This window comes from Papilio xuthus, unplaced genomic scaffold (genome assembly GCF_000836235.2).
Source record: "Papilio xuthus unplaced genomic scaffold, Pxut_1.1 DF826115.1, whole genome shotgun sequence".
In the NCBI taxonomy this organism is placed as follows: Eukaryota; Metazoa; Arthropoda; class Insecta; order Lepidoptera; family Papilionidae; genus Papilio; species Papilio xuthus.
Window position 1 is genome coordinate 2,847,438 of NW_013532534.1, and position 17,387 is coordinate 2,864,824.

The 17,387-nt window shown below is 32.7% G+C and overlaps 2 protein-coding genes across 2 annotated transcripts; both read right to left on the reverse strand.

Moving 5' to 3' along the window:
- Window positions 1-5,102: 5,102 nt before the first annotated feature.
- LOC106123294 (CRAL-TRIO domain-containing protein C3H8.02) lies at window positions 5,103-7,389 on the reverse strand. The gene is made up of 4 exons (XM_013319539.1): window positions 7,058-7,389; window positions 6,649-6,858; window positions 5,726-5,937; window positions 5,103-5,332 (listed from the first exon to the last, which is right to left on the reverse strand). Exons 1-4 carry the CDS (start codon window positions 7,211-7,213, stop codon window positions 5,236-5,238), a joined length of 675 nt encoding a protein of 224 aa, XP_013174993.1. The 5' UTR covers window positions 7,214-7,389; the 3' UTR covers window positions 5,103-5,235.
- Window positions 7,390-8,337: 948 nt separating this feature from the next.
- Window positions 8,338-14,791, reverse strand: Nuc (alkaline nuclease). The gene is made up of 14 exons (XM_013319459.1): window positions 14,521-14,791; window positions 14,126-14,316; window positions 13,752-13,900; window positions 13,527-13,672; window positions 13,034-13,287; window positions 12,766-12,918; window positions 12,415-12,658; window positions 10,184-10,381; window positions 9,900-10,090; window positions 9,623-9,771; window positions 9,393-9,538; window positions 9,015-9,268; window positions 8,741-8,893; window positions 8,338-8,638 (listed from the first exon to the last, which is right to left on the reverse strand). The coding sequence occupies exons 1-14, from the start codon at window positions 14,711-14,713 to the stop codon at window positions 8,390-8,392; spliced, it is 2,670 nt and encodes an 889-aa protein (XP_013174913.1). The 5' UTR covers window positions 14,714-14,791; the 3' UTR covers window positions 8,338-8,389.
- Window positions 14,792-17,387: the final 2,596 nt, after the last annotated feature.

Genomic DNA, 17,387 nt, shown 5'->3' on the forward strand with positions numbered 1-17,387 from the left:
TGTAATAAGTCATTTGTAAGTAGTAATTGCAAGCCAATGCAACATTTAATTTAAGAGCTAAGTATGATTCAAAACAGTATATTGTGATGTATCAGTCCATATATTTTATTCTTATATATTTAAGAAGTATATATGTATTGTATTTTAGTTCTGGAAATATGGAACAAAGATCATAATTAATTAAACATTAAAGTCCAAAATTAATATTAATTATGCTATCACATATTTTAGCGTTAATTTTTATGCGTATAAATTACAAACAAACTATGAATATTTATGGTACATTTTATGTCTATAAATATTAGATTCAGTTTCGAAAAGTATACTTTATATGCTATTCGAAATTTACTTTGAAGTGGCATAGCCATTGAAAACTGTGATAAGTCTTTTCAAACTATCAGTTTCAGTAAAAAATGTAATCATCGTATTACGAATGGTATACGTCTTTTCAAATATGTTGGCGGTTCAAGGTAATATGCACCCTCAAAACATTTGGTTCTGAATGGCAAAATTTGTATTAGATTTGTACTAAGGTAAAATAAAGCGAAAAGTTCAACAAATCTCATAAAAAATTTGTCATATTTCGTTAATGACGTTAAGAACACTTTCTTAATTTTTGATGTAAGGACCCCTGTACAGCGACTCGTGCGATGTTCAAAGCCGACAAGATATTTGAAAACGTCTATACCTTCTGCTTAAACAAGTAAAGTCTACAGTAACTCGTATTTATAAAGCAAAAAAATAAATAAAATGCACAAATGGAATTTAGAAACACTTTAAAATAGAATTCATTTTGTCCATTAATTTTATTAAGGAATTTAAAAGACAATTTAATAGCTGAAGTGATAAATCTTGGTAAAACAGTAGATTCTAGTAGGCTTTTTAACTTGAATGTAACATCATGTTGAATTATGCTATTTTACGCATCATAAAATACAAACTAAGTAACTAAAAAAAGTTGTAAATAGTTGAGTTGAAGTAAATTAAATACGTGATTGCCAAATAAACTTTTGTCCAGAGGATATCACGAGAGTCGCCAACTGATGATCTATACTAGGTCTTCAGCTACCATAAGTCTTATACGAAGTAGTTTTTATACATATTTTACACTTTTTTTAGTCTCTCGTAGGAAGGACAGCAGATCCGGTGACGCCCATGGATACAGTCCATATCAATAGCGGTTTAGAATTATTACTGAATTTATTTCGGTTTTTACTTTGAATTTGTAGATCGTTTATGGTAGGTGTCCATTTTTCCGAGCCGGTCGCATCGTACGCACGGATTAAACGGATTTGCTTTGACTTTCATTGCGGGCGTCGAGGATGATGGTCGCAGTGTTATGTAAAATCATACAAAGCAAACTGAAATCCGTTGCGTGCCGTGCGTGCGGTGCGTCCGGTGCGGGCCAATGTACGCGTACCTTTAGAGCAATTAATGCTTGCTTTAGGAATTGATTTAATATCAAGTACAAGTGATAATTAAATGGTTGTACATTAGCACCTTAGTATCCCACAACGAAGTAGCGACTTACATTCTTGTCGTCTAACGATATCCAATTAGATTTCCAATCTCAGTAGCCATTTTATAAAGACAATAAAATTATAATTCAATCACCTAGTGGATGATATGGCGTCGAAAAGAATCCGTTCATTACTTAATTCAACTCTCTGATATATGCATTCTAAATACGAAAAGCATTAAGTAATAAATTTGAGAATAACCCTTATTGCTACGTTTAAAATTATTCAAATATTTTTACGCAACTAAAATTCTCTGAATACTAAATTATTTTTACAAAATACCTATTGCATTTAACAAAATCTCATTAATTTTCAAGTTAAAAAAAAATCTTAAAACACATTAATTAATTAATCAATAACTCCTTGCTAAAATTGCTTCAGCCAGTATTTTAGGCAAGCCAATGACATTAAATATACGCAAATATGAGGCAAATTAAAAAGACTATTAACCTATTTAGTCGAGTATTGATGAATGCGTTCGCCTTTGCTACACTAGATAATACCAATTATCATAATAAACTGTACTGATTTGTGAAGTATATTAATTAAGCACAACACGTGCACGATAACATGTGACTACGTCGAATGAAATCCACGGTTGATCACTTGTTCTCTACGTAAACTATTGTACATGCTAAAGAATCGACTTAGGTATCATGTTATTGTGCACGAGTAGTAGTAGTGTACTCATCATTACATATCAAGTCGATCATATGTTATTAGCTCAAGAATCCTCGATAGTTGCGGGTTCGAATCTCAATTAGTTCATATTAAAGGTTTTTAAGTACAACAATTCAATACACTTTTGTATTTAGTACTTTATTCGCTCAATTACAACCGTTTATAATACGTGAAACATGATGCACGTGAATACTTAAAAATGTAATATTTACTAGTATTTTAGTCGCATTAATATCCATCCTATTCATTTATATATAACTCGTGCGTATTCGTAAGTATTGTACATATATGCTAGTTTAGTTATATCATAATAATTATTTCATTGACTTGTAGTAAACCTGTATTACTATAATATAGATAATATTTGACAATTTTAATTTTAACCGTATCTTGTTATAATTAATTTCTCTTCGAAGTTCGTCCTAGAAGTCATAATATAGTTACCATCTTCTCATAGGATGGTTGAAATTTATTAATATTTGTTTGCAATTTGAACATTTTTTTAAACATTCCATTATTTTACTTACATTTCTTTTTAAATATTTGTGTCGTCACAAAAATACATCGATAGAAATATAAACTAGTCAGTCCTAATAATTTTATAGTGCTTTGTGTACACAAAAGTATTTCACATTTTTAAAAACATTTAACGAATTTCTATCCGGTTTAATTTCATTACAACTATTGTAACCTCTTTCGCTCGTGTAGAAATATCTGCCTTCCCACTCGCACTTTGCATGCATGAAGTGACATGTCTAAATTTTATTTATCTGTGGCCAACTACAAGTAAAATGCCCCAGGTTATAAGATGTTAACTGCCTGGAAGATTTTTTATTTTTCTCGCTTGCTAAATGCAAAGGAGATCATTTTTTTAATTCCTACATTATTTTATTACCGCGCTTAGAAATGTCAAAATTATAGTATCATTGTAATCTAAAGAATATAAGGAGCACATTAATATATTTTAAATCTCTGAATAACAACAAACAACATTTTTTGTACGGGCTTGGTTGCCGTACAAAAAGTAATGATCTCCTTTAATTGTACCATCACATTTTGCAAGACAGTTGTAGTGACAGATGTGCCAAACGATGAGAGAGTACTTTGGAGGGAATTTTTTCGTAGGTATTATTTTTAAGTATAACTCTGACTGAATATTGTAACATTCACAGTTGAGGTACAGTCAGCGACATTAGACATACAGCAAAGACTAGATGATAATAATCTGATGATAATGATAATCTGTATGGACAAATGTCCATACAGAACCAGAATTCAATTCTAATACTTACTAAAATGTATGTATCATTTGTTGTTGTTTTTATTGCAAGTTCCTTTTTATGTAATATTTTGATAAGTTGTATCAGTAAATACATTTCTTTTGATAAAATAAACGGTAATATCAATAGTCGCTTACATCTACATGCTGCTGACTGTACATTAATTTAGTTTCACTCCTATAGGGTAAATATTTTTGAAGAATTTCTTAACCGTATTTAGATATTAGGTATTGTTTAAGTTTTGGATATTTTTTGTGATCTTCATATGCTTAGTGATATGATAGTATTTATCATGTTTTATACAATTATTTTAATTTTAGCTTTGTCTCGTATTAATATGTAACCAATCCTATAAATATGTTACGTCATAGGTTCAGTACAATATGTTAATTTACACACGAATATTTCGTTCAAATAGTGTAATTTGCTTGAAATTTGTACAGCAATTAATTTGTATAACAGTTTTTTTTAACTTTAAGTCAAAATAAATAAATGCAGTTAAATTTAGCAGTTTCATTGGTGTTTCCATGTACGAAATATTAAAAACTAAAAAATGTATATTCGGTATACTTACGTCATGTCAAAATGACATTTTGAATTTGGCGGATTAAAGATTAACGTAGGTAGTTCGAATCATTTTTATCCTCGCACAAGTGGGTAGATTAAAATACCTCACCGCCACGATCGGTCGCGGGACCTGCGGGGTGTTGTGCGGGGAAGGGCTGAGTCAACGGGAATCGGGAGTCGAAGAGTAGTTAAGAGTCATCGGGAGTCGACGGAATAAAAACGAAAAGAATACACGTAGGACGTGTCGGTTTTTTAGCGTAATGGGTCGCTAAGTTTACAGTTCCGCGTTCGGCTGAATACGCGTCTATAGCGCGCTTATGGAAGCGGTGCATCGAGTACATCAGGATTGATTATAAAAAATTTGACTCCCTAGACACGAAAAAATCGTCTCTGGAAGTAAGAATTTAATTAAAATGCATGTATATTGTAGTCAGGTACCTTTATTAATTCAATAAACTCTTAAATAACAGCCGAAGTCAAATGTGAACAAAACAAAAAGAAGTAATACCCTGTTTACTTCAGGTTTAAGTAACGGATTATTAGTACAATTACAATAATATTTAATAAATTTAACATTACATTGAACTAATTCAAAAATTACTATAACTGAATTTCATTGAACAAAATAGATTTAAACTTTATGACATGGCACCGTTTTTTTTAAATATTTGAAACCTTTCAATGTAACAATTCTAAATGGGTATAGTAATATTACGAATTTTTAAAATACGACAAATAAAAGTAATGACTAGGATCTTGCACCAACATCGTGACCATACTTTACATTACTGCACGGTATTGGTTCAAAAACATATTGATTTCTTTCTCTTTGTTTTATTGAGGCAAGTTGTAAACAATTTTGTAAATTCAACAAGTTTTGTTCAAACTAATACTTATATAATTCATAATCCAATTAAAATAATAACAGTCATAATAACACTGTTAAATTATAACTGAATATCTACATTTTAGTTATGTCTTATTTTTTAATTGACTAAACAAAAATTAAATTGCAAGTAAATAGTAAAATTTTCAAACAAAATAAAATATTAATTTTACTAGTAGATATATTTAATCTAATGACAGATTTAGTTTGTATGTATTTAAAATATAATTACAGATATCTTAATTTGAGAAGCATTGCTTCAAAATCTCATATTCATTTTTATTTTCAAACTTTGTAAATATTACATATCTGTTGGTAAAATGTCCGGGATAAGATATTGACATAGATCCATTTCTGAATTCACAAATGTCACCTTTCCAGCTGTATTTTCATCTAACCTGAAAATTAAAACACATAGTAATCTTTTTAAATTTTAAAAGCATAACATGACTGCCTACATCAAATTGCTGCTATCTTGCTAATATTATAAATGCGAATGTTTGGATGGATGGATATTTGTATAAAGGTATCTCCAGAATGGCTGTATGGATTTCTTTGAAATTTGGCATAAATGTAGAACATTGTCTGGAAGAACATACAGGGTACTAATTAAGCTTTTTTATATCCCGCACAGACAGACAACTAGCTGTAAATAAACAGTAACAGACACATATGTTTTATATTATTTATAGATATAGATAGGTGGCTTATAAAACTCAAAACACTACTTGTGAAAGCTCTATACTTTTAGGTTATAATAATTTACATTTAATTAAATTTTCCTAACTTACCATCCTTTTATCACAGCCCAGCAGCCAGCAAAAAATGCCGGTGCATTTATAATTAAACAAACACCAAGCCTCTCCGGATAGTGTCGACTGAGTAGCCAAATTAGGTTCTTAAGTACCTGATAATCCATACATGACAATGTAAAGTTGTTTAAATCAAAAACAATGCATAGATTGTCCACTACTTCTTCAAAACATTTTTTACTTGCATCTTCCTGAAAATGGAAAATAATTGCATTAACATTTACCTAGTGATTAGATATCCATATGATGTTAATATAAATACACAAGTGTCACCCGCAACTCGGTCCATGTGGAATTAAAAAAAAACTACTACTATTGGTTGCAGCAAAATGTTATATAGCCTTAAGCCTTCCTCTGTAAATGGACTATCTAATAAAAAAAGAATTTTTCAATTCGGACCAGTAGTTCCTGAGATAAGCACATTTAAACAAACAATTAAACTCATCCGCTTTATAATATTAGTATAGATATGATTGTTCTAAAATATGGAAAATATTACATTTTCCTATATTAAATATTCTCAGATCAGAAAAAAATACTATTTAGAACGCATATAATATGACGTATGAATAACTATTACGATAAGATAATGTGAAGGTGACAGGTTCACTTTTATCTCTACATCTTATATATAAAATTCTCTTGTCACAATTTTCATTCCCATACTCTTCTAAAACGGTTCGAATGATTCTCATGAAATTTTGTGAACATATTGACTAGGTCTGAGAATTGGCTAACATCTATTTTTTATCCCCCTAAATGTTAAGGGTAGTCCACCCCTAAATTTTATTTTTTAGACAAACATGTGGACGGAGTCGCGGGCGACAGCTAGTATTTTATAAATTTGATACTAGTTCAAAAGGTTATCTTTACTTGTATAAAAGGCACAAATATCTACTAACCAAACAAAACACAATAAACTTAGTAAGGTCATCAATGTTTCTGTCACTTGAACTATGATTTTTGGCTGGAATGTAGATAATTGGTCGGCCAACAATATCTCTATGTCTTAGTACTCTTGCTTTATCATTATACTTTTCAATTAATTCTTTGTTTTCGTGAAGCTCTGCTACTCCGTATTCAGTTCTCCATTTGTTTGTTTTTAAAATAGCCTGAAAATATATTTTTTTAAGTGAAGGCCTTACTAAAATTTATAAGCCATATTGTACTAAATAATATCCAATGTGTAACAATTAAAAAATTGTTCTAAAACATGAATTATATATGAATATAGGTATAAAAAGTTAATAGCGTTTATTTTTTAATTTTAACAGTATTATTTCAATGTATTATAATATATATTTATATTACCTGAAATGCGCTGTCAACACTTTTAAAGGCTCTTAAGTATCTTCTTAAAGAATAATCATTATGATACTGTGCAGGATCTGCACTAGCAATTAAATTCATTCTCTCCTTTAGTAGTTTAAAATCTTCTTCATTCACTGGTTTGAGTTCTTCAGCCATTGTAAATTACTAAAATATTAGTCAGTATAACTACACTTATAATAAAATAATATATCTGTAATTTTAGGAATGGGGATGTGAAAAAATAAGTACTAGCACTGGTAAATTGCTACAAGAATTGGGGAAATTGAGAATAGATAAGCACTGATAAACCGCACGTCACACGTCAACGTTGCGTCAACTGTCAATTTGTCAAACCTCAACTTCGGGTTTAACAGATAATGTTAAATACCAAATTTTTACGTAATACAAAATTGTTTCGATCGAGATAGAACTTAGATACTGTATCTAAAATTCTATATAATATCGTACAAAGCGCTTTACCTCTTAGACTTTGATAAAAAATCATTTTATATTTTTTTGTACATGTTCTTACATATATTAAAGGGATCATCTGAAAGATTTAATTATTAATTTTCATAGAAATGTTTGCTGTTGCACGGCCATTTAATCCTTACTAACTCTTTCTCTGTGCCCTCTGTCTGTTGGACTGTCTGTTTGTACTGACTATACTCTGAAATGGCTAGACCGGTTTAGAAGGGACTTCTATTGGCAGGTAACTGATGTAATGAGGAATAACTTAAGCTAGGTTATTTTCAGAAAAAATATTTTATTTGCGAAAAATAAACAATTCTTGCAAAGTCCAAGTACTGTCCAGTACCGCGCGCAGATTAAAGACAGTATTTCACGCGGACGTTGCCGACACAGCTAGTACTAAATAATTTAAAAGCAAAATTTTGTTCCCAAGTTAAAAATCATAAATGTGGATCAAAATAATCTGTCATCTGAAAAATTAAGGCGCATCTGGCTTTCGTATTATTATTAGAACATGCAAAAAACATTACTACGCTGTGTCGCGCTACGCCCGGACAGCCTAGTTAAATGATGTATCGGCTTTTAGACGAATTTTACGTAAAAACGTTGGAACAATATAATGGTGTATAGATGTTTAGTATAATCAAACACCTGTCGCATTTTTTTCGAAATGAAGTTGTTATAACTTTTATAAAAATAATTTTAAAAAACTAAATTAAGAGAAGCAAATAATCTTTTAAATATGAGGACGAAAGAGCTTTGGATTTAATTATATCCTAAGATTATTTTACTGAAATAAAACAATAGAATAAAGGCGTAATTTTTAATTAATTTTTGGTGTCGTCATTAAATGTATAGCATTTATGTCAGAAGACCATTTACAGTGAAAGATGGGAGATGTCCAATGACTCTTCTGAAGTCGGCAATGGTACAACAGAAGCTGTATCCGATGTCAACACGGTCGGGTTGCCACCTGAGCCAACTGAAGGCGTTGTTGTTGCGGCAGCGGTCGGTGCAGAACTGCAGGTTGCGAGCCTCCGCCAGGGTGTAGTGTGGGTTGTTGATACTTATAAAAGCGGTGCCCAGACGACGCGAGGCATCATACGCCACCTTAATAATAAATTTAAAGTTAAACACACCTAATCTTATCTTTATCTTAATTAGCGTTTTGAGAAAGAATATAAAAAAATCCAAAGTCTGCTTATAATTTACCTTATAGAAGTACTGGGGAACTGGAATTTGGTTGTTGTTGTGAAGGTAGATGTCGACAAAGCGGTTGTTAGCGTTACGCAGTTGCGTCACACCGAATGTGCCCGTGTAGATGACCGCGTTGTAACCAGCAGCTCCAATGCGAGCACGCAGATTCTAAAATTCGGTGATAATGCATTAACGAGTTTTGGTAAGAATGAGCAGTTACAAATTATATTTTGCGGGTCAATTTATAAAATAATGATAATAATCATTGTTAAAAACCACATTAACTAACCTGCTCAAGGTTGTTCCAGTTACCAGCGTTGAATGGTTGCCACTGAGGAGCACAGTTGATGAAATAGAAGGTAGCGCGCTGGCCAGTCGCGAACACAAAGTCACTCTTGGCGGCGAGGTGGCCTCGCGCCAGGAACTGTTGGCTGGTCACGTATCTATCGGCTAGAGCGTTGCCCACATTGTTGGCGATGGCAATTTTCTGCTGGACTTGTGTGTACCGGTTGTTAACGTCAACGCCAGGGAAGAAACTGCCGGCTGAAATTTAGATCGAAATTTTTATATCGACTTAAAATTGATTTTGTATTCTAAGCAAAAATTGTACGTTGCAAATAAAAGTTTTGCGCTATTTAATTAGGTATTCAATAATTTCGAAACGCACCCATCCAACTGGGTCTGTCCACACCGGTTTGATGTACTGCATTTTGGGGTGTTTGATCGTACCATACGTAGAGAACTTCCAAACGCCTCTGGTCAAAGCAAGACCAGTACAGAGGGTAGAAGACATTGTTTACGATAAACCCAACCCTGTAAGAAGAAGAAATGTTACGTACTGAAGTATTAAGCTTAATATTAAGCATAATTTATTTTCAGATAATTAGTACTCAATACCTAATGACCAAGTTGTTGTTAAAGCAGCGCGTGCTGGTTCCTTGTGCTTCATGGAAGGAGTGCGCAGAGCACGTTAATTGTCCGAACGCGCCGTTTCCATTTAACCAACCAGAACCAGAAACTAGATTGTTGTTGACACATGTCGCGGTCTAAAATATTATAGCATAAAACATCTTCTTTATTATCAACATATTTAAGTAATTAGTGAAGAAAAAATAGATTTATACAGAATTTCAATTACAAATTATATGAGTGTGTCCTTTATCATTTTACTTACACCAACATCGACGTTCCTAGCAATATTCGGGTGTCTTATCGTACGTCCTGATCCGGTGCAGGCAATAATGACCTGTTCACCAGAGTTGAGGCGAATCTGACCGGAGTTGCCATTTGGTCTGAGATAGTTGTTACGATTGATGTAAACAGGCTGAGGCTGTCCGAGGTCTCCGTTAATACGGAATGTGCACCCTGTATTTACAGTTGTTTGTGTTAATTAGAACTTTAAAATGAATAGGAACAACGAAAACAGTCAAATTATTTGAAACATTAACAATTAATTACCACTACGAGCATCGAACTGTGTTGCGTTGCCATTATTGCGTTGTTGAATTTCCAGCCATGAATCTAAGTAGTCCTCAAAATCATCTTCATTAAGAACTAAAGCGAGTTCGCTGGGCTCGGGCAAGTCATCCAGGTTCGCTGGTAACGACAAAGCCGCAGCTATAACTGTTGCAAGCACAAAGATGAAACGCATTTCTGCTTTTTATATAAATGTTATTAATACTAAATGCGAGTGACCAAATTGGTCATTCGCGTATAGAGAGCAATGCTGATTTATTGTAGGTTACAATAGAATTTATATTGGTGATGATATCTCGTTCGTTGAGGGGGAAGTAATTCGGATAATTCCTGATAAAAAATTGACTAAGCTCATATAATTAGTTGATAAGAGTACTGCGAGAAAATGTTTTCAGATATTTTCTTGATCACCTCATATCAGAAAGATTAGGGGTATGTTAAGAAGAAAATGTACGAATAACAGTAGTCGAGAAGCGAGTCCACTAAAATACGTACATGTATCTTAAAAAAACATGAGTAGTGCTGCAGGTGTATATTAACGGTGCGTGATTTTATCTCGTCGGCTTAGTATGAGTGCTATTTATGTTAAGAAAATTTATTTATCCAATATTGTTTTTATTCCAATATTATTATATTAATATGGCATTTGATAAATATTTAATTATTTCCATTAAGTATAAGCCTCTTTTAATATATAAAGATACGAATTTCATTGAAATAATTTCAATCAGCATTCGAGTATAATAGCAAGGCACTTTTATAATGAACTCTAATTGAATTGCTTTTTAATATCAGAAGCAATAAAACCTGTAACCTGTGACGTAACTAAATTTATTATTGTTGATTCATTTTTCAGAAAAAAATATATTTATCAACAATTCATTTACCTTCCGATTCCATTAGAAAATCTGTAGTTTGTAATATATTTATAGCAAAATTTTATTAATTTATTAACATTTCTTGTAACCGTTCTAACAAAGCTAAAGCTAAAACAAGGATAGGATATGGATTATGACAATAGTCGAATGGCAGGTTTCGAACCTTCGATTACTTGATCGATGTTCATACTCTTAACCATTGGGCTATTGGGGGCTTTAATACTACCTAAGTAGATAACACGCCAGCTTTTATTTCTTTTACAATTGCAAATTCCACTACAACTTGTACTTTAATGGTGTGTAGGAAATATCACGTATGTTCAAATGTTTAGGTCTAGACAATAATTACAAGAAACCGATAAGAATTATGATTCTTAGTTATGTATCAGAACGTGTAGTGCTTGTAGCGTGAGTTTCCACTACCGAAAAATCCGTATAAAACATATTTTAATATCAGTTTTTTCAAGGAGAGTGGGAGGGACAACTATACTTATTTCTACAAGTTTTGTACGTATTTGGGCAGTGAAAACTCACGATATTGTGACTATACTGAAGTGTCACCGTTTGTAAACAAATATTGTTCATAGAAGACTGTGAAAGATAGTCAGATTGATATTAGTTATTTCTGAAACATACATTATTTATGGTATATTCCAGAAATAATAAATTAGGCTGACTTAATGAACGTTTTATTCTTCAGGGAAAGGACTGTTCACTTTTAAGAATCCATGAAGCCATACATGCTGTTGTAGATCATAATGGAACGAACATACATACAAACTCGTGTTAAACAGTAACTGTCAGGCAAAGATCAGATTTTTGTTGTTGTTTCAAAAAGTATTTTTTAATCGTCGGGTATTAAATCGTTTTGTAAAAGATTAAATTAATTTCAATGTTTTAAATTAATCTTAATTCCAAATCAATCATGATATCATCTATCGGTATAGATTACAACCAATGTACAATTATAATAATGCCATTTTGTTTATGACGGAAGTATATGCATAATTTCATAAATTTCTAATTTCAGTATTTATGTACTCCTGGTACCAAAACTATCAACTGTTAAAAACATTCGCTGTTCAAAAGTCCCACAGCTATAAATGACAAGGAAACAAAATTATTGTAATAAAGAAAAAATTTATCTGCAATGCAAGTCATTCAGTTTTTTCTTTGTGGAAGTTTTGCACCTCAACAATTAATAAAAATAAAAATATATATGTTATTTATCATCATGTACACCTACTAATAAGAAAGGATAAAATAAAAATTAAAAAAATATTTAATTGCAATTTTTTTTTAATTTCTGCCATAGTCAAAGTCGTTTCGTTTATGTCAAGAGTCCGTTAACAGTGAAAGACGGTAGATGTCCTATATGTCTCCTGAAATCAGCGATGGTGCAGCAGAAACTGTAGCCAAGGTCAACGCGGTCGGGACGCCACCTGAGCCATCTAAAAGCGTTGTTGTTACGGCACCGATCGGTACAGAACTGCAGGTTGCGAGCCTCAGCTTGAGTGTAGTGAGGGTTGTTGATACTTATGAAAGCAGTGCCCAGACGTCGCGATGAATCATACGCCACCTTAATATTAAAGAACATAAGTAAGTATTTAAGTCAGTGTTTTTTGCTCAATTAATGTCGGAAACTGTCTTTCCATCGACAAAGGATTAAAAGGTGTACTAACTAACCTTGTAGAAGTACTGAGGAACTGGAATCTGGTTGTTATTGTGGAGATAGATATCGACGAAGCGGTTGTTAGCGTTCCGCAGTTGAGTTACTCCGAATGTGCCCGTGTAGATGACCGTGTTGTATCCAGCGGCACCAATACGAGCACGAAGATCCTATATTATTACATTGTCTTTTAAATTATTTGAAGATCTGATTTGAAATATCTGAATTAAAATCAAAGGTAGTGAGGCATATCTAAATAAAAACGAATTAATGCACTTTAGTAACCTGTTCAAGATTGTTCCAGTTGCCAGCGTTGAATGGTTGCCATTGAGGAGCACAGTTGATGAAGTAGAAGGTGGCGCGCTGACCAGTCGCGTACACGAAGTCACTCTTGGCGGCGAGGTGGCCACGTGCCAGGAACTGCTGGCTAGTCACGTATCTATCGGCCAGAGCGTTACCAACAACACGAGCAATCGCAAGTTTCTGTTGAACTTGTGTGTATCGGTTGTTAACATCGACACCGGGGAAGAAGCTGCCAGCTAAAAATAAATTCCATAAGAAATTTATTATTAATATTTAAACTTTTAATGAAATGATGAAAAATTGAAGTTGCTTAAACTATAAAAATGTTTTTCTTTCACTCCATTCACTTGCTTATACGGCTTTAAATCCAGGTTATGCGACTTGGTATGATAGACTAATCTATCGAGTCTTCTTAACATATTATCGTAGATATTCTTTGGTAGAAATTATGTTGGAATGCAATGAGATAACGTACCCATCCAACTAGGTCTATCTACTCCGGTTTGGTGTACAGCATTTGAGGCGGTCTGATCATACCATACGTACAGCACTTCTAAGCGTCTCTGGTCGAAGCAAGACCAGTATAGAGGGTAGAAGACATTATTTACGATAAAGCCAACCCTGAAATGAGAACAAGCACATATTTTAACTTTTACTTTTCACTGGTGCTAATGTTTCTTATGCACAACATTAATGTTACCTGATGACCAAATTGTTGTTAAAACAGCGTTGATTCGTTCCTTGTGCCTCGTGATGTGAGTGACCAGAGCAAGTTAACTGTCCAAAAGCACCATTACCATTTAACCAACCAGATCCAGAAACTAGATTGTTGTCGACACATCGGGCAGTCTGTAAAGTTCATGATAAGTGTTGTTGAATTATTTTCTGATAGAAGTGATCATTACGGTGCCTATAAATGAGGATTCTGCTAGCATAAGAAATATCGCCGAGTACTGGTAATTTTATACGTTAATGATCGGTAGGAACGTCTGTGAATAGCAAACAATTGAAAGCATTAGATTTAACAGAAATCTTTCATTCAGGAGTAGATTAAAGTTATTTTTTTTTACTTACACCAACGTTAACGTTTCTGGCAATGTTCGGGTGTCGAATGGTTCGTCCAGATCCCGTGCAGGCAATGACTACTTGCTCTCCCGTGTTGAGGCGTATCTGACCGGAGTTGCCGTGTGGCCTCATGTAGTTATTACGGTGGATATAGACCGGCTGGGGTTGGCCGAGGTCACCTCGGACACGGATCCTACATCCTATATGATAATCACAATTTTATGTAGGTGGAACATTAAATAATCTGATTTAGAAAAATGTTAAAATAGTTTATGGAAAAAGAATGAACTAAGAACTACGAAGACGTATATTCAATTTAAGAAGAGCTTAGACTTGATCTGTAAAATAATTAATTAGATATAAGGAGTGCCTAAATATTATATCTAATAGTTTGAAGTCTTTACCACTACGAGCATCGAACTGGGTTTCGTTGCCACTATCACGTTGTTGAATTTCCAGCCATGAATCTAAGTAGTCCTCAAAATCATCTTCATTGAGAACAAACGCGAGTTCACTGGGCTCTGGCAAGTTATCAGGGTTTGCTGGTAGAGACAAAACTCCAGCTAAAACTGCTGCAAGAACCAATATTAGTCGCATTTTTTATTTATATTTTAATAAAGTTTATTAAATATTAATGGCCTAATTGGCCATCTCCTATGGCGAGAAATGCAAAGTTTTTGGCAATGGCAATAGAATATATATTGGTGCTATCAATTTGTGGGAGGGTAACGATGTACATATGATAGATAATAAGATAACGAAAGAATTAAAATAGATAAAAATAATATAACGAGGATAGCAGTCTTCACTTAGGTCCTAGGTGAAAACACACGCCTTTCAATCCGTGTTAATAAGTTAATATCAAGGATGGGTAGTGTGTAATCGTGTAAATGTATAATCTGCAATTTGTCTTGTACTAGAAAATTAAAGCTAAAGAATGTTGCAAATGTATTAAATTGGCTTCGAATCATAGGACTAAATCCGACAACTGGTATTAATAAAATAAATTATGTATTAATTATTACGTACAATACAAATAACCCTTTAATACTTCACTCCTTCACTTCTCCGCCCATATATACGAGTAGTTGATGCTATTTTCTTCATGATGTGATCACAGGAAGAGTGTGAAGTTTGAATTCAGTTCTTCTTCCGAATCTTATTTTGAGCCGTCGTAATATGAAAGGAAAAATTTCACCATAATCTGAAAACATTATTTTATTTTAATTCTTCAATAATTTCTATTGTCATGGTCATTGTACAAAACAAAAAACTATCAGTGGCTTAATCCGGAATTTGATTAGGCGATCTTATCCATTGTCTTTACAGTGATAATGATACAAATTTTTATAACGACTTCCTTTAAACTTCGATGTTATTTTTATCTTCAGATACATTATAGAGGTATAAATCAAAATAAACACCTGCATCGACCAATGTGATAATAAAAAGCGCAATTACAGTACCTGTTAGAGATCATTTTAATTTTTTATCACTCAAACAAACCTCCTTTATGTGCTTTAAGTTTTAATTGATAAAAGATCGAAACTTTTGTTTTTCTTTGCGTATTCCTAATAAACGGAGGCGTGGATTTTCGAGTATCTTGCTTACAAGGACGTCAGACGCTTCGACATATAAAACATAACTTTTAATAACATAGTCATGTATTAATAAAATTGATGTTTTATTATGTATATTTACGTTGGTACATAAAGAAATAAGTGTAGTATGGTAATGCCAAATGAAAATTCATGACTGCTGAGATATTAGGGTTTTGAGGTAGAAGACAACACAAGAAAAAAATAATGTTATGTTTAACCGAAAACGTCGAAAAAATCAAACAAAAAGGATTGACAAAAATAAACTATCGATACTAATATCATAAAGCAGAAAGATTTGATTGTTTGTTTGCTGTTTCAAAAATAGTTCAAAAAAGGCTTCGAAACTACTGAACCGATTAAAAATAATCTTGCACTATCTATAATCTAGCACTTGGCTATATTTATTACTAGTTTATGTATAATTCAACGCGGACGAAGTCGCGGGCAACTACTATTACTTACAAGTTGCGTAAGAAACAATCTTATTGCGAGTTGGTCACACTTGTATCTACACATATTAGCATTCCTTTCATTCTCTTTAAAAAAAACAAAGACAACAATATCTATTGATAATATACGCTGAAAACATAATAGATACTTTTATATTGAAGTTTAATACGGATCAAAGTGATTAATAAGTCAAATTAAATTATTAATAGAGGCAGTTTAGCCAATGCCATATCGAGGCTTATAGTTCCAAAGTTGTGAGCCATTACCCGCTTGACTGCGGTCCGCGATTTGAACTAGCATTAAACTGCTCCCGCCTATGTTATATTAATATCTGAAGCCAGCATTTTCGTAATATTACAAAGGTAAGGATATAAAGCCGCTATTAAACTGACAAAGTTACTTCGGAATTAAATATAAGGTATAGTTTAACTATGCAACTAAATCGATAATATTGTTATATGTGTGAATAAGTACAGTGCCTTTTTCAATCATATTTAATTTTCTTCATAAGAGTTTTATCAATTCTAATTAGTATCCCAATTTATATTTTACAAGAGAAAAAAAACGATATTTTGATATCAATGTGAAAGTAAGATTTACCGTGGGTTTCTGAGTCCCATATATTCGTATCGTCTTGTTGTCAAAGACAATTACAGGGATGGTGATAACTTACTAATATTATAGATGCGAATATTTGGATGGATGGATGAATGTTTGATTGAAGGTATCTCCTGGATGGCTGAACGGATTTTGATGAAATTTGGCACACATGTAGGACATAGTCTGGAAGAACACATAGGCTACTTATAATGTTTTTTTTTAATCCAAGCGGACGGAGTCACGGGCGACAAGCAGTGTCTTATACAGAGAATTTGGCCCCAGGAACCCACGGTTAGTGGATTATATGCGTTAAAAAATTAAAAGCATGCATTACATTAGCAGAAATAAATCAAAATTGTTTTAATATCACGCGATGAAATATTTAAAGATTAATTTAGTTTTAAAAGAGATTAGTATGATAATACTCAAGTACTATCGAGTTTAGCTTTGATTGATAAAAACGATTAACACTGATTACGTCAAAGGATTATAATAGACTTAATAAATAATATGGATACGAAGAAATTAAGAAAAACAAATGGGCTTGGCAGATACGGCCACATATGATACCTTGGATGTGGAAGATTGGCGAAATATCATATCTTACATACTAATATTTG

Bases quoted from the DNA above. Each gene is read 5' to 3' on its own strand.
- LOC106123294 (XM_013319539.1), bottom strand. From the start codon at position 7,213: ATGGCTGAAGAACTCAAACCAGTGAATGAAGAAGATTTTAAACTACTA. The intron at 6,859-7,057 runs GTAATATAAATA...ATATATTTTCAG, and splicing joins GTGTTGACAGCGCATTTCAG to GCTATTTTAAAAACAAACAA. The intron at 5,938-6,648 runs GTTAGTAGATAT...TTCCATTTTCAG, and splicing joins AGTTTATTGTGTTTTGTTTG to GAAGATGCAAGTAAAAAATG.
- Nuc (XM_013319459.1), bottom strand. From the start codon at position 14,713: ATGCGACTAATATTGGTTCTTGCAGCAGTTTTAGCTGGAGTTTTGTCT. The intron at 12,659-12,765 runs GTTAGTTAGTAC...TTTAATATTAAG, and splicing joins TTCCTCAGTACTTCTACAAG to GTGGCGTATGATTCATCGCG. The intron at 8,639-8,740 runs GTAAATTATAAG...TTTATTATTAAG, and splicing joins TTCCCCAGTACTTCTATAAG to GTGGCGTATGATGCCTCGCG.